At 50.2% G+C, this 23,805-nt stretch overlaps 1 protein-coding gene across 1 annotated transcript; it reads left to right on the top strand.

Moving 5' to 3' along the window:
- The first annotated feature begins 1,341 nt into the window (after nt 1-1,341).
- LOC309858329 (E3 ubiquitin-protein ligase RNF216-like) lies at nt 1,342-21,043 on the top strand. The gene is made up of 4 exons (XM_082751009.1): nt 1,342-1,597; nt 5,893-6,115; nt 17,435-17,504; nt 18,105-21,043. Exons 2-4 carry the CDS (start codon nt 5,903-5,905, stop codon nt 18,422-18,424), a joined length of 603 nt encoding a protein of 200 aa, XP_082607135.1. The 5' UTR covers nt 1,342-1,597; nt 5,893-5,902; the 3' UTR covers nt 18,425-21,043.
- The last annotated feature ends 2,762 nt before the right edge of the window (nt 21,044-23,805 follow it).

Genomic DNA, 23,805 nt, shown 5'->3' on the forward strand with positions numbered 1-23,805 from the left:
CTTGAGTTTCCCTCTCCCTCTCCCTCTGCTTCTCCTATTCACGCATTCACTCGCGCTCTCTCTCAAATAAATAAATCTCTTTTTTTTAAGCTTTTATTTATTTATTTGACAGAGAGAAATCACAAGTCGATGGAGAGGCAGGCAGAGAGAGAGAGGGAAGCAGGCTCCCCACTGAGCAGAGATCCCGATGCGGGACTCGATCCCAGGACCCTGAGATCATGACCTGAGCCGAAGGCAGCGGCCTAACCCACTGAGCCACCCAGGCGCCCTTTTTTTTTTTTTTTTTTTTTTTTAATTAGGTTTGCAGATGGGGTTAAGCTGTGGAGGTTGATATCAGTTTTTCCAATAAGGGACGACTAGATGGGTATTTCTCGTAAGGACCCCTACTAATCCTAATCTAGACCATTCTTCAGTTCAGCAGATGTAATCTGTGTCTGGCCAACATTGGAACACTGGGCATGGGTATTACAGAAATTAAGGAGATCCAAATAGACCCTGCGCTCAAGCGCCTTATGGTAGTTCATTTTTAGAAACCCAAGATCGGGAGCACCTGGGTAGCTTACTTGGGTAGGCATCTGCCTTTGGCTCGGGTCACAATCTCAGGATCCTAAGATTGAGCCCCACATTGGACTCTGTGCTCAGTGGGGAGTCTGCTGCTTCCTCTCTCTCTCAAATGGATAAAATCTTAAAAAAAGAAAAACTCAGGGCACCTGGATGGCTCAATAGGTTGGGCCTCTGCATTCGGCTCAGGTCATGATCTCAGGGTCCTGGGATCGAGTCATGCATTGGGCTCTCTGCTCAGCGGGGAGCTTGCTTCCCCCTCTCTCTCTGCCTGCCTCTCTGTCTACTTGTGATCTCTGTCTGTCAGATAAATAAATTTAAAAAACAAAAAACAAAAAACCACAGTCACATAAGTCTGTCTTCCATGTTTGGGGGGGGGGTTGTGGGTTGTTTTTTGTTTTTTGTTTTCAGGTGGCTCATGGCATTTTGAAGGCCTTTTATCAATTGGGTGATGAGGAAAGCCTCCCCTCCCGGGGGGGGGGGGGGGCTCTAAGGAGAAGGAAGTTTCCCCCATGCTTTCTTCTCACGATTCTTATCTTTTCTCTTGAGAGATGTCTTTAGAAATATCCCTGCTGTGGGGCATCTGGGTGGCTCAGTGGGTTAAGCCTCTGCCTTTGGCTCAGGTCATGATCTCAGGGTCCTGGGATCGAGCCCCGCATCGGGCTCTCTGCTCAGCAGTGAGCCTGCTTCCCCCTCTCTCTCTGCCTGCCTCTCTGCCTACTTGTGCTCTCTCTCTCTCTGTGTGTCTGTCAAATAAATAAATAAAATCTTTTAAAAAAAAAGAAAGAAAGAAATATCCCTGCTGGAAAGGGAGAGCCATCTTCAGGAAAAACTCAAGCCACATGAGGGTGGTTTTGCATTTCCTGTTGTTGAACAGAAGAAGCTAGTATGGTGTCTCCTCACCAGGAGCTGTCTTTGTGTCTCTCCTCTATCCCCAGGAAACCTGTAGGAAGTGTCAGGGACTCTGGAAAGAACACAATGGCCTCACCTGTGAAGAGCTGGCTGAGAAAGATGACATCAAGTACCGAACCTCCATGTGAGTAACCTCAGGGGCTTGCTGCTAGTTCTCAGCTGCCCACCCCCCACCCCACCCCGTTAGGCTGCCCCTTGGCCAAGAAGGGCAGTGAGTGTTGTGGGGAGGAAGCTCTCGGGCCACACAGATCTAGAGTGACCTCAGGAAGCGACCGTAACCCCCTCTGTTTCCTTATCTCTTCAGCCTCATAGAGCCGGTCCTGGAGTCAGTGCCTGGTGCACGCGAGTTCAGTAAATGTTCATTCGTCTCCTCCTTCTGATCCCAAACAAATAAGCAAATCACACACTTTAACTAGATTAGATTGCACTAATGTTCCTTATATCCATGTTTCCTATAGGATACTAGTGGCCTGAGACATTAAGCAAAATTATAGCCTCCAGAATGCAGAATAATGCCATCAGTAATAATAAGCACCATTACCGTTTAGCACTCCCTCTGTGGCTGAGCACTTTACAAATATTAACTCATTAAATACGTTGGCTTAAATAAGGCCATTTCTTTCTCCTATAATGGCCCAGCCTTGCCAGGCAGATCTTTCCCATGAGGTCGCTCAGAGACCAGGTTCCTTTATCACGTTGTTTCACCATTCCCGAAGGTGGTATTCTCATCTGCATGATGGTGACTGGAGTGTAACCACATTTGTACTCCAGCCTATAGAAGAGGAGAAAGAACAAAGCTGCCAGCCAGGCATCTTTTTAGTTGTAAGGGGTGTGTGTGTGTGTGTGTGTGCGCGCGCGCCATGACCACAGGGTTCTCAGATCTGATATATTAGGGAGTTTGCCCAGCTGGATTTCTAAATTGATTATAAGTGATGACTCCTTTTTTTCCTTCCATTGTTTCCCTTTGGAAAGGAAGTATGTCCCAGAATGGGTCATATCCAGTGTCTTCACCTGTACTCGATTTAAATGGTGAGATTTGGCATCCGGTCATGGGTTGAGGTGACTGTAGGGGTGCAGGCTGAATATGAATCTGGAGTCCCGAGGGCAGACTGTGGTGGGCAAAATGTCCTGATCCCCAGAGCCTGTGAATATCGTTACCTGACATGGCGAAGGGCCCTTGTAGATGTGGTTAAGTTTATGGAATAGGGACGCCTGGGTGGCTCAGTTAGTTAAGCATCTGTCTTCCACTCAGATCATGATCCCAGGGTCTTAGAATCAAGTCCCGCATTGGGCTCCTGCTTCTCCCTCTCCCACTCCCCCTGCTTGTGTTTCCTCTCTCGCTGTGTCTATCTCTGTCAAATAAGTAAATAAAATCGTTAAAAAAAAAACAAAATGGGAATTTTATGTGCATTTTACCACAGTTTAAAAAATATATATACATTCACAAAAGAAAGCCATCTAACATTTTGAATAGTATATTCAATATGTAGGAAGTGTCAGGGACTCTGGAAAGAACACAATGGCCTCACCTGTGAAGGCCACAAAAAAAGAAGACAGCCCCCAACATACTTAAAAGTGGTGAGAACAAATACTCGTAGAGCTATAGGATCTGGATTGGTTATGTAGGGGAAGGCAGTGAACCTTCCTGTTTGAACACAAGGTCAGGAGACACAGCTGCAGATCAGGCTTCTCTTCCTGTCCTGCCCAGGAGCACATCCTGTAGGGCTGTTTGTTTCCTCCCTAGTTTAGAATCGAATTCCCAAATCACTCTTCTCCCAAAAGAATCAACTGATTTCTCATCCCATTTTGCACTTTTATGTTACTGGATAGGTGGTCACCGCAATCCATAAAAGCAGTCTTTTCTTGGTATGAGTCATTCTGGCCCTACCTAGTGCTAGTCTCAAGAGTGCAGGAATGAGGACTTGGATGACACTCGTGCAGCCTTGAACAGCTCTGTGACCTTTAGAGCAATCTTGAGTGGTGCTTACTCTGTGTATCCCTCCATTTATCTCGGAGTGCCTTTTCTCGCATCCCATATCCATCATTACTTTGGTGACTGACAGCTTGGTGGAACACAGCAAGCAGATAAATGCACCCTCTTCCCAAGCCTTCAGGAAAGGACTCCATAATCCTGGTTCTTTTTTTTTTTTTTTTAAAGTAGGCTCCATGTCCAGCCCCAGTGCAGGGCTCAAACTCATGACCATGAAATCAAGACCTAAACCAAGAGCAAGAATTGGGCACTTTACTAAGCCACCCAGGCGGCCCAACCTTGGTTCTTTTCATCAACTTCTCTTCCGTACTGTAGCCATAGCAGCTACCCAGGGAGAATGTCAGCCAGCCCCAAGCCCCCAAAGCATGACAGCCTCAAGCCCCACATCAGTCTTGAAGGTGCTCTGACACAGAAAGCTTATGCTATAGAAAATTGTGGTTGTGTCTTGGCCACAGGTTTTCATCTTGGACACTTTCGCATCAGAACCTTCTAAGTCTTTACAGGGAGCATTGAAAAGTATCTTCACAGATTCTGAGTAACCGAAATCATGAACATGTGTGCTATGTTAAGTTGACAATAACAAATTCACTTTATTTAAACTTTGTCTCCTTGATGTTTCCTGCTCAGCAAAACTTAGAACTCATTTGTTCCTCTGTAACTTGAACTGGGTTTAAATTCTTTTCAAGCTAGAGCCTTCCTGCCTTTTGGACCATTCAAAAATTATACCTAAATGAATAGCAACCAATTTCCTAGTTCATTTTTCTATTTTTAAGCACATGATCTAGCTTTTAAGGCACAAACTATGACTGTCTTCTAAATATCAATAATTAAAAACACTTGTCTTGACCCTAGACTCCCCTGGCTTCCCTTACTTAGCAGAAACCCTGGGAGCTGCGGGAGGAAGAAGGCTTTTTCTCACTGTAAGGACAGAGCCTGCAGGTCAGAACTCATCCCCAGACTGTTGAGTCTTCGCAGGGAAGCATTTCCCTGGCCACCACTCTGGCTTCCTGCTTGGAAAGAGAAGCAGTTCTCAGAGCACTGGGTTAAGTCCTACTTTCAGGGCTTCTCCACTGTTGGGGTCATTCCTGCCTTCCCTAGTCTCCATAGGCATGCTCTCTGACACCTTCGAGGAACTCAGCTTAGTAGAGGAAGACAGACACACAAACAGTTATAGGCCAGGGTAGCAAGTGTTGTCTTAGAGTTAGGAACAGGGCACTACAGAAGAAACTAATTCAGCAGTGCCAGCTCTTGGTAAAGAGCCAAGATGTGTCATTTTGGCTCTCATCATCTGACCCTCCATATCAGTTAAATTGCTTCTGGAAACAAGTAGCTTTCCTACAGGCTTCCCATTGGCCAGGGCCTACAACTCCTCAAGGACATGCCGACACTCTCGCTAAAAGGGGGCCTAAGAATGTGGGATTTTGACAAGGAGGTGGGCACTTGCCAACAGGAAGAAGTTCTAAACTGGCTGTCGGATGGTCTCCCATCTGTGTCTCCCCATCCCACACTAAGTTTTTAAAATCCAGGGTTGGAGGGGGCCGCCTGGGTGACTTAGTCAGTTAAGAGTCCAGCTTTTGCTTTCGGCTCAGGGTCATGAGTTAAGCCCCATGTCAGGCTCCGCACTGGACGTGGAGCCTGCTCAGAATTCTCTCTCTCCCTCCTACCCCTTCCTCTTTCTCTCCGCCAACATTTAAAAAAATATATATATATGTAAAATCCAAAATGTGTATATAACTAAGGTTTAGGCTTGGTGGCTCTTCGTCAGCCAGTTTGCATATATAAAACACATTATCAAGGAAGACCTTGAGTTTTTCTCTCCCGTTTTAAGCCTGCAGGGACTCCAGAACAAACAGAATAGTAATTTTCTAAATGGTAGGTATCAGGCACTGTGCCAGGGTGCTTGCTGTAATAATCCTCAAAAGATGATGAAGAGGGGCACCTGGGTGGCTCAGTGGGTTAAGCCACTGCCTTCAGCTCAGGTCATGATCTCAGGGTCCTGGGATCGAGTCCCGCATTGGGCTCTCTGCTCAGCAGGGAGCCTGCTTCCTCCCCTTTCTCTCTCTCTGCCTGCCTCTCTCTCTCTCTGCCTGCCTCTGTGCCTACTTGTGATCTCTCTCTGTCAAATAAATAAATAAAATCTTTTTAAAAAAATAAAAATTAAATTTAAAAAAAAGATAATGAAGAAAGTTGGGTTTTCCTAATTTTAAAATGAGAAAACTGAGTCTCCAAGCAGTTGAGTACTTCATCCAGGGCCATAGAGATAATGAACTGAACGGAGTTCTCAACTCCAAAGCACAGGTTCTTTTCACTCTTCAGATGTCACCAAAAGGTCTAGGCAGTCACCTGTGGGAAGATGTACTTAGTGCCTAGCGTGCTTTTCTCTCTTCGTCCTCTTACCTCCTGTCTCCATTCATGTGTTCTTTTCTCAGTGAAGAAAAAATGACTGCAGCCCGCATTAGAAAATGCCACAAGTGCGGGACTGGCCTCATCAAGTCTGAAGGCTGCAACCGCATGTCTTGCCGCTGTGGCGCCCAAATGTGCTACCTCTGTCGCGTATCTATCAACGGATATGACCATTTCTGCCAGCATCCTCGCTCACCGGGAGCCCCTTGCCAGGAGTGTTCGAGATGCTCTCTCTGGACCGACCCCACTGTAAGTGAATGCATGGCTGCTTGTTGCTTTGTAGGGGAAGATGTTGGTAAGGTAACATAATGAAAGGGATTCTCCATATACGTAACACATTGTGACTTTGGAAAATATAGGAATATATCAGCAAATAGAAACTAGGATCAAGTGATTGGGTGTCCTGCGAGGCCCAGTAGTTGAGTGTCTGGTTTGGATTTTGGCTCAGGTCATGATCTCGAGATCCTGAGACTGAGCCCCGAATGGGGCTCCGTGCTTAGCAGGGAGTCTGCTCTGTCCTCTCTGTCTCTCCTCTCCCTCTGTCGCTACCCCCCATTCAGTCTCAAACTCTCTCTCTCTCTCAGATAAATAAAATCTAGAAAAAAACTATAACCAAGTGAGACTGTTCCAGAAATGCAGGGGTGGTTCAGTATTAAGAGCTTTATTGAGGGCGCCTGGGTGCCTCAGTGGGTTAAGCCGCTGCCTTCGGCTCAGGTCATGATCTCGGGGTCCTGGGATCGAGTCCCGCATCGGGCTCTCTGCTCAGCAGGGAGCCTGCTTCCCTCTCTCTCTCTCTGCCTGCCTCTCCATCTACTTGTGATTTCTCTCTGTCAAATAAATAAATAAAATCTTTAAAAAAAAAAAAAGAGCTTTATTGACATAACTCACCATATGATAACTTTAAATGGTTAAAGATACAATAAAATCACATACCTATTCTTTTTTTTTTTAAGATTTTATTTATTTATTCGACAGGTAGAGATCACAAGTAGGCAGAGAGGCAGGCAGAGAGAGAGAGGAGGAAGCAGGCTCCCCGCTGAGCAGAGAGCCCGATGCGGGGCTCGATCCCAGGACCCTGGGATCACGACCGGAGCCGAAGGCAGAGGCTTTAACCCACTGAGCCACCCAGGCGCCCCCACATACCTATTCTTGATTTAAGGTTTAAAGAACAGTATCAGAAGGATTTTTTTTTTTAATTTTATTTATATATATATATATATATATATATATATATATATATATATATATTATTTTTTTTTTTTTTAAGGTTTTTATTTACGTAATCGCTACACTTAACGTGGGGCTGAAACTCTTGACCCCAAGATCAACAGTTCTGTGCTCAGGCACCTGGATGGCTCAGTCCATTGAGCTGCTGCCTTCAGCTTCGGTCATAATCCCAGAGTCTTGGGATTGAGCCCCCCATCAGGCTCACTGTTCAGCATAGAACACCAACAGCGTGTAGCTGGGGTCGTAGACCCAAGTTACCACAGGGACAAACCAGAGAGGGTATAGGTCATATCCAAGGCTGCTCCTCCTTTCCCACAGATTGTCACCAGGTGAAATTCTGCTCATGGTTACCATGGCTTCAGATTCTCCAGAGGAGGTGGAACTCTGGACTTTAATATCTTCTGATTTTTTTTTTTTTTTAAGATTTTATTTATTTATTTATTTGACAGATCAGAAGTAGGCAGAGAGGCAGGCAGAGAGAGAGAGAGAGAGGAATAAGCAGGCTCCCTGCTGAGCAGAGAGCCCAATGCAGGGCTTGATCCCAGGACCCTGGGATCATGACCTGAGCCGAAGGCAGAGGCTTTAACCCACTGAGCCACCCAGGCACCCCTATGTTCTGATTTTTCAAGATTGGCCATTAATCCAAGTATCTTAAAAACCTATGTTTCATACCAGCACTTCGTAAGCCAAAGCATAGGTTGTTAGTCATCAGACTTTACCCCTGGTTTCGAACATGTCTGGCAGGCCTACCAAGAGGCGATGTCAGGGGCAGGCCCGCCCAGTGTGAGAACCACAGCAAACCATTCTCCTGGCCTAACCCGAATCCTGGGAGTTCCCAGTTTTGAAAAATAGTGAGTCCTCAATGGAAACCAGCTGTGTGCGTGTCAGAAGCCACCTCCTCACTGGGCAGAAGATTGGGCAGAGGGACCCAGGAATGGCTCTGACTGGGCAGCTCTGCCACCCACTAAGAGTCTCAGCAAGCCTTCCTTCCCCGCCCCTCACCCTCCAGCACACCCCTAGTCACTGAAGGAAAGGGCAGACTTTGGAAGTAGACAGGTCACCCTTCTGTTGCTGGTTTGGTTCAGTGGAAGGAGGTCCAGCCGCCAATGGCAAGTGCTCGGCAAGGTAACGTGTGCTGCCTTCTAGGACCTTCCCGGGCCCTGGCAGCTCTGCTGACTCACTTCCTCCACGCCATGCAGCCAGCATACCCAGGCCTCAGCATCTCTTACGCGAGGAAATAGGACTCTTTTCCTTCAGCTGCATCTCCTATGAAGTTCTCTGAGTCGTCCCCACACACACACACACCACGCTGCCTTCCAGAAACAAAGAGCTAAGCAGAGTTACACAGCAGAAGGTGTTCAGCTGCTGGCCTCTCCTCGGCCGGCACTGTTTTCCTTTCTGCTCCTGCTCATTCTTGTTCCTTCTCCTGCAGCCTCCCTTTTCCTACTACGTGTGGAATGAGTTAAAGGTTTTTTGTGTCCTTTACACCTTGTTTGGGTGTCGTACCATGTGACTGCTCCCTTGTTTTCTTATTGAATCATTGTCTTCCACCCTGAGAAGGGTTCTGTATTTGCTCAAAATAACGTTCAAAAGGAAGGTCAGGCAAATACAAATCCCTCTGATTTCCTCGGGCAGCCATAGCCAGAGATTTGGTTCCATTTGTCCATTCCCATCAAATCTGGGATCAGCCCCGTTTCCTTGATTCTCACCAGGAGACTGATTGGATTCCAAGCCAGCATCTGTTGGGGCTTCTGAGAACACAAAGCCATTCAGAAGTTCAGGGAAACAAAGCATGCCCTGTCATCCAGGCCTTTTCTCTGGCTTAATTAACCAGCAAGGCCAGGAAGAATCTCTTCGTCCCTTCGTGGTTTGGAGAGAAGTCGCGTTTTATCCCTTAATGACTAGAGATTGCTTGGGAACCCAAACGAACTCTATGAGAACTAAAATGATGAATGTAACTTGCCTTCAGTGTTATCAGAATGAAGCCAAAAACATTCAGCCACAAGTCTTAAAAAGCAAGATGTCTTTTTAAAAGGAAGGGGAAAAAAAAGCAAACCACACTTTTCTGATTGGGGGGCAGAATGCAAAGCCACATGTTGACACAGAAGTCAGCAGATGTTATTTTGCCGCGGAGGGAGGCGTCCTAGTGCTTGACTAGGTCCGAACCCCCTGCAGCTGAGGGAGCGGCAGGACTGGCACAGCACAGCTTGGCGGCAGACGCCCTGGTCCTCTCCGGAGTCCCCTGGCCGTCTGGATTCAAGAAGTGGCGCAGAATTCTCAACAGCATTTTTTCTTATACAAAACAAAGTCAGTGTTTATCTTGGGTGTTGGTTACCAGAAACTGCACAAATTATTTTCCACAACTTCTTTGATTTTTGGATATAAAAGATTGTTCAATTCAAATAAAACCCTGGGGCTTTTGCAGCCAATGTACAGTTTGATACCATTACCGCCTAGCCACTTGGTCAGGAGACTGACTTATTTTTCCCAAGCCTACATTGAATCAAATGTGACATCGACCTGGGCTAATATATTTAATTCTGCAATAATTCTCTAAGGCAGATGTGTCATTCCACTTCTGCAAAGGCTGTGGTCCATAAACCTAGCACCGGGCTGCAGCCACAGCTGCTTCTCTTGGTGTCTTTAAGACACCCACCTGCCTTCTCCCGCCTATGGCTCCAACGCCATCCAGACTAGCCCAGGGCCCAGCGTCTCCCTTCCGGGGCTGGTTTGCAGAGGCCACGCACAACTCTGAGACCCGTGTCAGGAAAAGGAGGGCGTGTTGCAGGAATGGAAGGGAGAAGAGCTTTTCAGAGTGGGCCCAGGAGAGGCAGAAGGCCCATGGGAAAGGTAGACCAAAGGTGAAATCATTAACTGGATTTTGGTTTCAATGTTGCTTACCTTTTTCTTTTTTCTTTTCTTTTCTTTTCTTTTCTTTTCTTCTTTTTTTTTTTTTAAGTCAGCTCTGTGCTGGAGCATCTGGGTGGCTCAATCAGTGAAGCTTCTGCCTTTGGCTTAGGTCATGATCGCAGGGTCCTGGGATTAAGCCCTGCTGAGCAGGGAGCCTACTTTTCTCTCTTCTCTCTCTCTCTCTCTCAAATATATAAAATCTTAAAAAATAATAATAGTAGTAAGTTCTGTGCCCCATGTGAGGCTTGAACTCCTGACCCTGAGGTCAGGAGTCGCATGCTGTACCAACTGAGCCAGTCAGGCACCTCTCTTTCCGTACCATTTTAAGTGTACCTTCTACAAAAGAAACAAAGGTGGTAATGTGAGTCCCCTGCCTCAGCATCTTATTTCGGGTCACTTATGACCGCTTTCCCAGTCCACAGATGAGGAAAATGAAATTCGGGTCACTTGGTAAAAGTGGGATGCAAGCCCAGGTCTTGGATCAGATGTCGGCTCCCTTTACTCCAGAAGTCTCCACGCTCTGGAGTGACAGGTCACAAATTTGGCAGCTCACCATGTTAGGTGCCCATGGGGGTCCGGAGCCCAGGGAACCAGCTGGGCCTCCATAGCGGGGTGGGACCATCGCTAGACCCTTTCCCCATTGAGCAAGCTGCCAATGGTAGATGTGGGGCCTGGCATCTCCAAAGCTTGACAGTGTGCTTGATCGGGTTTAGGTGTCACTGAGAACTTTACCAAGGAGGGTGGCAGCATGTAAATATGGGTCATCTTCGGCAAATGCCCGAAGGCCCCAGGCTGAGCACTTGACCCTGACGGGAGTCCAAAGATGGCCACATTCCATGCTGCCTCCAAGTCCGCATGGGGGAGCTCTAGATGGAAAAGCATTCGGGTTCTGGGTCTCTGTGACCTGAGAGCCTGCTGTCCTTGCTGCCCTTGCACCTCCCCGGCACCTCGTCCAACCCCCCACCCCCCGCCCCAGGCCATTCCAGACCCCAGCTGCACAGCATGTGCCACTTCAGGCTGCGCCTCACCCTCCTCCCCCCAATTTCCTGTTGCAGGGGGACAGCTGGAGCTGGGGGTTAGGGTCTGGTGTTGCTCGGCGATCTGCAGCCGATCTGGGAATAATTTGAAACTAAATCCTCAGTCCTTGGGAAGCCTTTTATGAAATCATTGCAAGTTTATTAACAACAGCTGTGGCCACACATGACCTGGATCCCAGCCCCAACCCCACCCCCAAAATCACAGGAGGGAAGCAGCAGTTGACTTGGAATTCCCAGTCACCTTTTTAAGGGGAGGAAAGTTAAATGAAGAAGAAAAGTCACCCATCCTTCCTCCGTGGTCACAGGAGGCTGAACAGCAGGCTAGCCAGCGGCCAGCCATGGTGATCAGAAATAAAGAAAACTGCTCAAAGGGACTTTTCAAAGCTTTGGCAAGAGCAGCCTGAGGCTAAGTGTTCACACATCTATTTTAGGGCCCTTCAGCCTGTGGTGGCGATCACTGTCAATGTCTGATTGGCAGAAACCTCCTCTTTCTCAGACCATTTGCAGCTTCTCCGTTTCCTCCTGTCCAGACCCTGCTGCTCAGGCGGAGCTGCAAAGCTTCCTTATTGAGGGGCGGGTTACAGAGTCCAGATTTGGGCTGCTTTTTCTTAATTAAAATCTCTCTGGCGAACTCTACCTCACTTCCTGCCAGCGACTGCCGTGCTGAGTCTGTGTTTTGGAGAAGCCCGGCCCCTGCCATCAGCCTCGTGCCCTCGCCGTGCTCCCCGCTGCCTCCATGTGAAGCAGGCGTGTCCAAGTCCTTCGAGTCAGGCCAACACTTTGTGTCCTGCTGAGCTCAAAGGAATTCAAGGAGAGGAAATAAAACCTTCTTCCTGTTAAGATGCAACCCACTCATTTCTTCCTTTAAAGTATTCCTCCAGATTCCCGGGGCATTAAGACTCCACGCCCCATTCTGCTGTATTCCTTTATCCTCGGCACTGCATTTGGGGTGCACTGGCCCACCGTGGGAGCTGTGCTCGTTCCCTTCACAGTCCTTGTCGCATCTGGTTGTGGTCTGTGGGCTCCCTGCCCAGAGTGGCCATGGGTAGGTGGTTCTCTTGTACTCTAGCCTGGTGTTTCGTTATACTCAGTCTTTTTTTTTTTTTTTTTTTTTAATAAAGATTTTATTTATTTATTTGACAGTCCAAGCAGGAAGAAGGGGTAAAGGGAGAGGAAGAAGCAGGCTACCTGCTGGGCAGGGAGCCCGACATGGGGCTCGATCCCAGGACCCTGGCTTCATGACCTGAGCCACCCTGGTGCCCCCATTATACTTAGTCTTTTGAGACCCACCGTCCCGGGACATTTTGACCGCCGACTGGTGTCTGCTTGACACCTCCTCCTCTTTCAGCCTAGCCTTGCTTATATGCACATTCCATGGATCTGTGTGGAAATTTTCACCAAGATCAGAAGGGGCCAGGAAGCATACAGAGAGTGGAAGTCATCCAGGCCTACTGGATCCATCTTAAATCCCACGCCAAAAGCCAGGTGGAGGAGTACAGGAGGACGTGTCACCCTCGTATCCATTCACTAAGGCCTGTTGGGGTGCCCAGTGTAGTGACTACCAACAGAACCGTCTCTTCCTCCTGTGGTTCCCAGCCAGCCCAGGTGGGCAGAGGCTGACGGGGAGCTTGGGTCTCAAGAGTGTCCAGCTTGGCCTCCAGCCCTGCAGAGGACAGAGCAGGCAGAGGGGCGCTAACTGCCCAGGCACCCTCAGGGATGCGAGCCCAGAAGGAACCACAGGCTCTGTGCTGGTCCCGATGGCACTTCTCACAGCTCCGTCATCTTCAGCATGTAACTGCATCTCAGAGCCTGTTTCCTCACAGGTAGAATCTGTCACCCCCCATAGCTGGAAGAGATGCTAAGGGTGTGCATATGAACTAAAGCAAGACACAGGGAGGTGGGACCTGAGTGTGCAGAGCACGGCCTTCTAGAAGAGAACCTCGGGATGGGGGGTGGGGTCTCTGAGCGAGGCGGGGATACAAGCACAAGCAGTGAGAAGTGGGCCAGAACATTCCCAGGAGTTCTCTCTGGAAAGAAATTACTGGTCACTTTTGTATTTGGGTGTTGTTAAACTTTTTCTCCCAAAATTGCTTTAATATATATGAGAATCAAAAACACCGGTTTTTTGTTTCCAGAAAGAAAATTCCATGGGACACTGTGATATGCAAGTAAGTTGGTAGCCTCACGAGAAAGCATGTCAGGCAGGGAAATGTAGAAGTGTGTGTTCCTGCTCTGGAGAGGGACTAAGAACAGTAGCCCAGTCAGAGGAAACAGGAGACCCTACCACTGTGAGCCAGTAAGTCCTTTGGGGCCTCAGTGGTAGACCCTGGCCTGCACCTGGCTTTCTGGCTCGGAGGTGAGGTTTGTGGGCCCTGGGGCTCCTGGCTCCGTCTGGGTGAGAAGACAGGAGGTGGTGAGAGGGATCTGCTGGCTTTGTCTCAAAGGCCTGGTGCCAAGGGAAGCCAGTCAGACACTGGCGAATGGATCTTTTTTAAGGGATGATACGTGCATTTCTGGGTGAGCTGACCAAGAAAAGAATTCCCTAAAAATTTCCAGGGAAGTGACCCTCTTTGCTGTGTTGGCCGTTCGTCCTCTTGAATGGAGGCGTTTTGTTTTGCCCTATTCTCTTGTATTTAGTGGAAAAAGGAGATTTCGGAGTTCTGCCTATCCCAGAGAGAAGGAACCCTCTTGTATTTCAAGGAGGATAAGATGAACTCATTCTAGAACAAGGCAGGGCCTCTGATGGTGCTCAGGGCAGGGTGGGCAGAGTTCCAGGGGCCTTGCAGTCCCTGCTGCAGAAGCTCCAGTTCAGAAACCTGTGGTTTATGTGGTTAAGAGCTTCAGCCTCCAGAGTGGAAGGCCTGGGTTTAAACCTCACTGTGCTTCCGTTTCCGCATCTGTAATACGGGAATTAGTTAATAGGGCCTAACTCTGGAGCTGTTAGGAAGACTCAGTCTCTGTGAAGTGCTTACAGCAGGAGCTGGCACATAGTAAGCCCTCAGCAAACATTAGCTTCCGTTCTTGCTGTCGCTGAGCCTGGCACTTTGTAAAAGGAAGATCATCTGCTTCTCATGTAAAGCTGCTGTGAATGGGCTCCAGGTCAGGTGGTGGAGTGTAACAGGGTCCTCAAGCCCAGCTCTCTAGAGCCCCAGAACAGGAGTTCTTCCCACTGCGCCAGCTGTCTGCCCATTAGGAGGCCAGTGCTGCTCGAAGATAAGACTTGCCATGGCCAGTCGCCCCAGCTTGCCTGGATTTCCTGTGGGTGACTCAGCCCCTTCCGGGGGTGCTGGAGGTCAAGTACTTCAGTGACCTGGCCACTGCACCCGGCTCTCTCATCTGCTTTCCTCCTATTGTTCCCTGCTTCCAGCAGCCTAGGTGTGTCCTAGATTACAGAGTGGCAAGCCTTTTTTGCAAGTGTCCTCGTTCACCATGAATGATGACACTTGGGGCTCCTAGAATGTTTCCTAAGGGAACATACCTTCAGAAAGGCCTCGGAGCCCATCTGTCCTTCAGCCCAAACCCAAAGGGACCAGTCTTCGTCTTTTATCTCAAAGTAACTCTAAAGCTTGCCACATTTACTCTTTTTGTTAACGTTACATTTTTAGTTATGGTAAAGTATGTATAAAATTTCACTCTTGACTTGAGGAGCTTTAAATGCTTAAGAGAAATTGCTTGGGAAGGAACCCCTGCCCTGGATGAAATAAGAAATCTTCACCTTAGAGTCTAACACATTTAGCTAAAAATGTAATTTAAAAATACGTATATTAAAAAGCTTTTCATTGTTAGTTTCTAAATAGTGTCCGGTGACTCCAACCAGTCAGAGAAGTTGAAATCTGAACCATCTGACCCTTATTCTAGCTGCAACTGACAGTTTACTCAGTGGCCCTAATTAACACAGGAAGCCAGGCACCTGCCCCATGAAGAAGCCACAGAGGCAAGTGTTGGGACATCTCCCAGTCTCTCCACTCTTTCTTGAAGCTTCTAATCTTTCTAAAATCTTTATTTCTGCTGTTTTCCATGAACTTCCTGTCTTTAATAGTGAGTGATCTGTGCCAAGTCCTTTACCTACTTAAGCTCATTCCATCCTTACAACACCCCATTTTACAGATGAGGTATCAAGACTCAGATGTTTTAACTCGCTTCGTGGGAGATACCACAGAGCCCTGCTCTCCCACCTGACAGTTCTCCGGATCCCCCCCCTCATTAAAAATCTTTTTGTCCTGGACGGTCCACTGCACCAAAGTGAAGAGGTTTGTCAGCTCCTCCTCCTCTAGATAATCGATAGGATGTATCTCTGCATGCAGACGGAAACCTTCAGACTGTGCCCACCAACCCATACAGAGTTCTCAGAGCCCTTTGCATCAGTTGGCTTAGTGGTTCCGTTGTAGAGGACTCCATTCCCTCGTTTGGAGTGTTCACGGGGAGACTGGACAACCGGGCCTTGGGGTTTTTACTGGAGAATTTGGCATATGTTAACCTGAGAGACAGACATGGTGCCCCCGAGGGTTTCTTTCGGCACCTGGTAGTTCTCTCCTCTTCCTCCTGCCTTGCTCAGAACACCTGCAAGGTGAGGCTGAGAAAGATTTGTGTGTTAAGAATTTCCGAATGTCAGAAAGAACGTGGTAAGAACCTAGAGACAACTGAGTTCAGTCCATCATTCAGTGCCTGTGGGTGAGGAAATGTCTGTGAATTTAACAGGGCCTCTGCTATTGCCCACAGAGCCTCCAGCCCCCAGCAGTTCTGTCCTACAATTTTCTTTTTTTTTCTTTTTTTTAAGATTTTATTTATTTGTTTAACAGACAGAGATCACAAGCAGGCAGAGAGAGAGAGAGAAGCAGGATCCCCGCCAAGCAGGGAGCCCGACATGGGGCCCGGTCCCAGGACCCTGAGATCATGAACTGAGCTGAAGGCAGAGGCTTAACCCACTGAGCCACCCAGGTGCCCCTGTTCTAAGATTTTTTTTTTTTATCTACCAAAGGGAATATTACATAACTATTTACTCATTCCATCAGTAGGACTTTTAGTCTTGTCAATCAGAAGTTTAACCAGCAAACTTAGATCAGTGTCTGGCACTAGCAGGTGGAGTCCAATACACGCTGATTTAAAGGCTGCTCCCGACTCTCAAGTCCTTGAGGTTCGGAACTGTGGTGAAGTCCCTGGCCGCTGTCTTGGCAGCGACGTTAATAACACACTAAGTAGGGGCGCCTGGGTGGCTCAGTGGGTTAAGCCGCTGCCTTCAGCTCGCGTCATGATCTCAGGGTCCTGGGATCGAGCCCCGCATCGGGTTCTCTGCTCAGCAGGGAGCCTGCTTCCCTCTCTCTCTCTGCCTGCCTCTCCATCTACTTGTGATCTCTGTCAAATAAATACATAAAAAATCTTAAAAAAAAATAAATAACACGCTAAGTAAACGTCCACACTGCCCATCGCACAGGTGGGACCCCCACGCCCTCCGCTGTCCAGGGAGGGTGCTCTCTCCAGCTCAGATGCTCTTTTCAGGGGTCCTCCATTCACATCTCCCTAGTTTGCTGGGTGCCATCAGTTGGTCAGAGCCTCAGATCAGTGTGAAATTTCGAGCTGTCACTGAAACCACTCCCAGCCAGGACACACCTGGCCATGGGGGCAGGCTCCAATGCCTTGTCTAGGAAACACCTCCTGCCTTCTGGCCCCCATACTGTGTACTAGTGCTTTCCTCACACTTCCTCCCAGCGTGACTGCTCCTAATTCACGGAGAAGCAGCTGGAAGACCTCAGGAAACGAGCCTGTTGGTCGTTCAGTTCAAGTCCACGAAGTTGGTGATGTTCCACTCGGTTCAGCTTGCTCTTAAACTGTTGCGCCCTTCCTCCCACATGCGGGTCCCCGCCCCAACCACCATTTGTCAGGACACCATTCCTTCTGTCGCCTGCCGGTTACCTAGAAGCTAAAGGCCAACTTCAGGGCTCAGCTGGCCCGAGTAGACCTTTGTCCCCGCTGAGGTCACAGAATCAGTAAGACTCTGTTGGACTTTGCACAAAAGGGTGTGGAGCTCGGAGTTGGTAGACTCTAGATCTGAAACTCTTCTGGCCCTGCCCGCCCCAGACCCTTGGATTATCAGGCTTCCCACCCCGAGCTACAGAAGATTCTCTGCTAACTTTGCAGCCTAACGAACAAAGCAGGCTCTCGCCCCTCCCGGAGGTGGCCACCACTGTGCACAGTCCCACTCCTCAGTCACGGCCTTTCAGGTGGGCTTCCTCATGGGAGCCTCACCCAGTGATGAAGCAAGGAATCTGCTTTCTGGGTCTGGAAATGAGTCGTCTGCTGACTAGCCGCCCTCTGGCGTCCCCCGGCTCCCAGTGGGGTCTCAGCATGGCATGGAACTGCTTGGGGCAAGCTCACCATCTTGTTGCTCTTCCTCTAGGAGGATGATGAGAAGCTGATTGAGGAAATCCAGAAGGAGGCTGAAGAGGAGCAGAAGAGAAAGAATGGAGGCAAGCGCTCCCCCGGCGCGGCCCCGTGCCCGGTGCTCTCCGTGGGGGGGGGGCGGGCAGGCTTCACAGCGGGCCTTTGCCCAGCCGGGGACCACCAGGCGTCCATCCCACTCCCATGGGAGAGGCTGTGAAAGCGTAGGAGAGTTTCAGCATCCCCCTGATGATCAGGAGGTCTCAGGGGATGAGTTTGAGTTCAGGGGGTAGACAGCACCCACACTGGACTAAAAAGACAGTAGGCCCACCCTTGCCTCTCTGAGGTCACAAAAGAATGAAGTGGAGTTTCTGGGAGTCCCTAGGCCCTGGCTCTGAAGGAAAGTCACGGAATCTACCACTTTCCAGGGTGATCTCTGAGCTAATGCTTAGACAGCTGAGGGGGGTTGGTGCGCATACACGCGTTAATCAGCCTTATTTGGCCCGGCTACCCCTTCTGTGTCCATAGGTAAGAATGATGCTGAAGGTCAGACAGTCCTGGCCTGGCCTCGTGCTGTGGGCTCTCCGCTAGGGCCAGGTGGGACTGAGCAGGATATGCAGCCCTGGTCCCAGCCCACATGCAAGCACAGTTGGTTTTGTTTTCTCTACTAAATCCCATCTCCTGTTCAGAGAACACCTTCAAACGCATCGGGCCCCCCTTGGAGAAGCCTCCAGAGAAAGTCCAGAGGATCGAAGCCCTGCCGAGGCCCGTCCCGCAGAACCTGCACCAGCCACAGATCCCCCCCTATGCCTTCGTGCACCCGCCCTTCCCCCTGCCGCCCGTCCGGCCCATGTTCAACAACTTCCCTCTCAACATGGGCCCAGTCCCAGCGCCCTACGTGCCCCCTCTGCCCAATGTGCGTGTCAACTACGACTTTGCTCCTGTCCACGTGCCGCTGGAGCACAACCTGCCTATGCACTTCGGCCCGCAGCCACGGCATCGCTTCTGACAGCTCTGTGTCCTGCGTCCTCCTCGGAGCCCTGCCGCTGAGCAGCCCAGCCTGTGCAGGGCCAGGGTTCTGTAGATTACCCGCCTCGCCCCCAAGGCCATGCCTTCAGAGTAGGGATCATGCACTTGGCTCTCAAAAGGATAGGCTGGCTTTTTTCCTGCTCCTTCCTGGGAAGGGCTACTGCCCCTTGAAGAGCAGCCAGCAGGCCAGTGCCCTTAGGTGCCTGTAAAAGGATTGGTCTGGCACTTGCTGGACCAGAGAGTAGGGCCTCCCTAGAGAGTTCCACTGTCCAAGCCACAGTGCAGGGACCCTCACCACAAGGTAGCTCGTCTCTGCTCTGTCAGTCCTGTCCCTGCAGACAGAGATGAGTGAAGTGTTTGGGTCCGTCCCCTCCCCTGGCAGACCTCAGAAGTCTCTCAGTTAACCACATAGGCCTTCCTTACCGCAGTATAGTCTGATTCTCAATAAAGCTGAAGTCCCAGTTGGAGGGAGTCGAGTTCGGAGAGAGCTGAGCTGTCTGAACCATGTTGTGAAGGCTGGGTTCTCCCCCCGCCCCCACCCCAGTGCTGCAGCCCATCCAGAGTGAGTACACCCTGCTGCTTCAAGCCCGTTGGTCCCAGGGAGGCGGTGGCAGAGCCATGTCCCCAGGCCTGGGAGCACCACTCAGGGTGGGGAGGCTGCAGACTTTATCTCCCACATCCAGAACCCCAGGCCGCCGCCGCCGCCGCCACCATGACTATTCTGGTCTCGTCCTTGGCCCACTCCGATGAGACCACAGAGAGCCATCTCATGCTATCAGTTCTGTTTTGTAGTTTAAAGAAATATTTGCCATTTACTCACTTTGAACTTACTGGGTTTTCTGTGGCCTGCTAGAGTTTCTCTCGTTCAGTCTCTGGAAAGTCAAATCTGTTTTCCCATGCCAGGCAGCCAGTGAGGGCTGGATGGTCCTGAATCTTGCCAAATAAAAGGTCCTTTCGGGCGCCTGTGACACGCTTGGTGGCTTTCCCAGGCAGCCCAGTTACTGGTAATGAGCAGCTTCTCCCCAGAGGTTTGGTGGTAGTGGTGGGTTTCCACAGGGGGACAGAAGACCCAGACTACACCCAGCATCCGCCCATGGAGCTGCCCTTGCCCACAGCCAGGTGAGTCTAGCTCTGAGTCGGCATGGGAATCCCTGCCCCTTCCCACTCACCTTTGCCTGTTCAGCCCCAGCCCACCTGAGGCTCTGCCCCATCACTCGCCTCCACTGTACAGAGCAGAGGCCTCTGCGGGAGCGACCCTGCCTGACCCAGTGTTGGCCTCTGTCACTGCTGCTGTATCTCTGATGGCTGTGGCGTTCCCGGAAGTTCCCAGCACCTGTGCACAGACCGCAGTGGGGTGAGCCTACAGGCCGTGCCCCAGGACCATGCGTTCTTGTGCATAGACATCCACTGCCATCCATTTCTCATGTATTTCAAGGATTAAAATGGGCAGAAATCTGCTAAGTTGCCTGTTTTTCGTCCTGTTTTTCCTCCAGGGAGGACTTTGCAGTCCTCTGCATGTGGGGCAGGAAACAAGGAGGGGCCTGCCTGGCCGGGAGCCTGAATGGCAGTCCCTTGGGAGAGCCCTGCTGGGGGTGCCCTATGGAGCACGGTGAATGTCTAAGTACCTTTACAGCGTGGTCCCTGTGTATCCCCAAGACAGCAGAGGTCTCAAGAGCAGTTGAGCTTCTAGTGGACATCCCACCAAATAGACACACCAAAACCTCCTGAGCCCCTTGGCGCAGTTCATCCAAGGAGGAAACCAGCCAGGGCACAGGGCTTCATGAGGTGCTTTGGGCAGCTGAAGGGACACACCCCGGGTGGGCGGCATGTGAAGCCCCCCTGGCACAGGAAGAGGCAAGAATGATTGCTTCCCCCCAAGGCCAAACTGAAGACTTGTCCTTTGAGATGAATTCGGGCTGTTCATAGCCACAAGCAGCTGCTAGGGAACCACGGGTGCCCGGTTTCTGATGATCCCCCTTGACCTGGATGGTGGGGCAGGTCCCAGGCCTGCGGCAGCACAGTTGCTGTTTGGGGGAAGGTCGTTGCCACAAGTTTGATGCTAGCATGAGGTCCCCCACCTGTCTGTGAAGTGACTGTCTAGGTGCCTGTGTTCCAGAAGACCCCAGGCTTCTTGAGAAATAGCCTGCACTAGTTAGAGTTCAGGGGAGAGGGGACCTTAGTACTCCGACCAGCCAGCAAATGGCTGCAAGATGTGAAGATAGGAGACCCACGGAGACTAGCCAGTCACAGGGACAAGGCAGGAATCCCAGAGGCAGCCTGGCACCTTTCCCTCTCTGGGCCACAGTGTTTGCTCCCCCAAGCCAGAGACTGCCCAGCGACAGTCCTGTTCTACTTGCCTTAAACTGGAGAGAGGAATCTAGTATTTGCACTTAGCAAAAGATTTTAAAACTTAAAAAAAAAGTGTGCATGACCTGTCACTTTGTATAAAAATAGCAAAAATGATTAGTTTATTAAATTTTTTTTCTGTACCTTCCGGTAGTAAAAATACATCAAAATAATTCTGTTTAAACTACTGTGTGTAAAAAGCCTGTATCATATGTAACTTGGACTTTTTGTAAATAAATGTTTGTGCACTACACTCCCTCTGGTTTCATCTGTCCACACGGCACTACCAGGCAGGCCTTGCCACCCCCACGAAGTTACAGGGGCTGCACACACGGGCGACAGATTCCCAGGGAGTGATTGGGCCTATGAAGCCTCCACTCCCCAGGACCGGCTGTCGGCTGCCGCCGGAGAGCTGCAGGGAGAAGTGAGACCCCCATCTCCCCTCCCCTGAAGGAAGATCCGGTGATGTCTCGTGCCGACCCTGCTTGGGTGGCTTTTTGTTGTTGTTTCTTGGCACAGAATCCCCTTCCAGAAAAAGAGATTCTACACTTTTCAAAACGGGACTTATTTTTCTCCCTTTGCAATCACAGAGTGCCCTCTGGGTCTGATGGGTTCTCTTTGTGCCATCCTGATGGAAAATCTGGGGGCTTCGCACTTCCTGCCACCCTCTTGGTTGTTTAACCCTCTTGGATGTTTCAAAGGATGTATTTTCCAGGAGCAGAGTTGTGCATAGAAGGGACAGGGAGGGGTGTGTATTTCTATGGCTTCTGCAAGATTCCTCGCCAGATTTCCTTGACTAAACAGTGTCAACCCACCCGCCCTGGGCTGTGTCCTCACCTTTTGCTGGCATATCTTTGTCACCACGGTCCCTCGGTCCCTCAGCTGTCCTAAGACTCGTCTCCTGGAATCCGACCTCATGGGGACACTAGAATGGACACATTTTCCTTTAGAGGGAACTGCTGTTTAGGTCAGGTGCCTTTGTAATTGTCCTGCCCAAACTCACTTTTCCATCCTTAAAGTGATGTATATACGTACACGTTGGCCAATTATACATGTTTTAAAACAGAAAAAATTTGAAGATACAGAAAAGCGTCAATTCAAAAGTGCTTTGTTACCCAAAGGTAACTACTGATTTTATATATATATATAAAAAATATATATAAATATATGTTTTTGTTTTTGTTTTTGTTCAATTTGACCGAGATCACAGAGAAGCAGGCAGAGAGAGAGGAGGAAGCAGGCTCCCCGTGGAGCAGAAAGCCCGATGCGGGGCCTGATCCCAGGACCCTGAAATCATGACCCAAGCCGAAGGCAGAGGCTTTAACCCACCGAGCCACCCAGGCACCCCTATAATATATATATATATATATATATATATATATATATGTTTTTTTTTTTAAGATTTATTAGAATGGGGTGTGGCGAGGGGGCAGAGAGACGATCTCAAGCGGACCCCATTGATTGCAGAGCCCGATGCAGGGCTCAATCTCATGACCCTGAGATCATGACCTGAGCCGAAGTCAAGAGTTGAATGCTTAACCCACTGAGCCACCCAGGCGCCCCTACTGATAATATTTTTTTGATGCATTTCCTTCTAGGTTGTCCTGCTCTGTGGTATATATAATGTCTCCCCAACCAGTAAACCAGACGCACAGGTTTGTACCCTATCGTGGGCTTTAGCAAGGTATGAGCAATTGTTTCCAAAATACAATTAGCTCCTCCTTCTAGAGCCTTCTTGCCTCAGGCTTGTAAGCTTTCTGTTTGGACTTCTTAATCACCTTCTACAGGCTGGCCCACAGCTGCCCCTGTCTTGCCAGTTGTTCTTTGTTCTCATGACCCCTAGGGGTACACACACACACCCCCAAAGCCCCAGCTCTGGGTCTTCCCTTCCAGGATTTAGTCGGAAGTGACTCCTCTCCTTGCTTCCTCCCCCTTCATCAGTACGTCTTGGCAAAGACAGCCCAGAACTGATCACCAGCTTGACTTTGCCCTAGACGATGCCAGTTAAGACCCTCACTATAGGAGCATGGAGCCAGCACAGGCTGTCACCAGGGTCACCAGGATCACTGGGACCTGCCACTTCCCTAAGTGGGGGTGGTGCACCGGGCCCGAGGCCATCCTGTGGCTCCTGCAGGTGCAGCACTATGGGGCCCCGGGGAAGGTCACTGAAGCCAGCTGCTTGAAGCAAAGCAGGGATAATTACAGCACCTTTTCATCAGGCTAAGAGAATTCGAGAAAGCCAGAAAAGAGCTTGAAGTCTCTCACGTGATAAGAGTTGTTGGGTTCCCTTGCTGGCTGCCCTTTGGCATCCACTCCCAGAGGCTGTCCCAGGTTCAGACCCAGGCCCATCCCCTGGGCAGCTGCCCCTCACCACCTCACAGGTCCAGTCCCCCCAACCCACGTGCCCCACGCAGCCATGTGTGTGCACCCAGTGGGAGCTGCCCGGGCTGGACTCACCACTCCAAGGCGCAACAAGAGGCCTCTGGGCACGGAACATGGTAGGGGTGGCCCAGGCACTGGGAAGGCAGAGATTGGGGCCCCAGCCTAGCTCCTTGTCCTGTTCCGGGGCTGGACCGCTTGCAGGCTGCAGGGCCAGTGATGCTGGTGGTTCCCAGGAATCTGCATTTCAACAGCTCATCAGTGTAGGGATCACTGCAGATCCTTGGCAGAGTCCTGGGGCAGGAGGTTTGGGAGGAGGAAGGATGCCTCCAGGTGGGAGCCTGGCGGGCGGGAGCACATCTGGGAGGGTTCCGGAGAGACCCAGGGGAGCTGGCGGCAGTGGGGACTTGCAGAGAGAGGAGGACCACGCTGCCACTCAGTGCCGGCAAGGGCAGCAGGTGGAGCAGCGGGCCGGGGCCCAAGGGCAGAGGCCATGACTTCGATCCCAATGGGTGTGTTTGTCCAAGAGGTGTGCCACGGCAGACCCAGCCCTGAAGGCCTGGGGATGGCACAGCGAGCCAGGCTGGGACCCCAAGAGCAGCCAGGGCAGCAGGGGAAAACTGTGGGCTTGGGAGA

This window comes from Mustela nivalis, assembly GCF_964662115.1.
Source record: "Mustela nivalis genome assembly, contig: HAP1_SCAFFOLD_2201, whole genome shotgun sequence".
NCBI lineage: Eukaryota > Metazoa > Chordata > Mammalia > Carnivora > Mustelidae > Mustela > Mustela nivalis.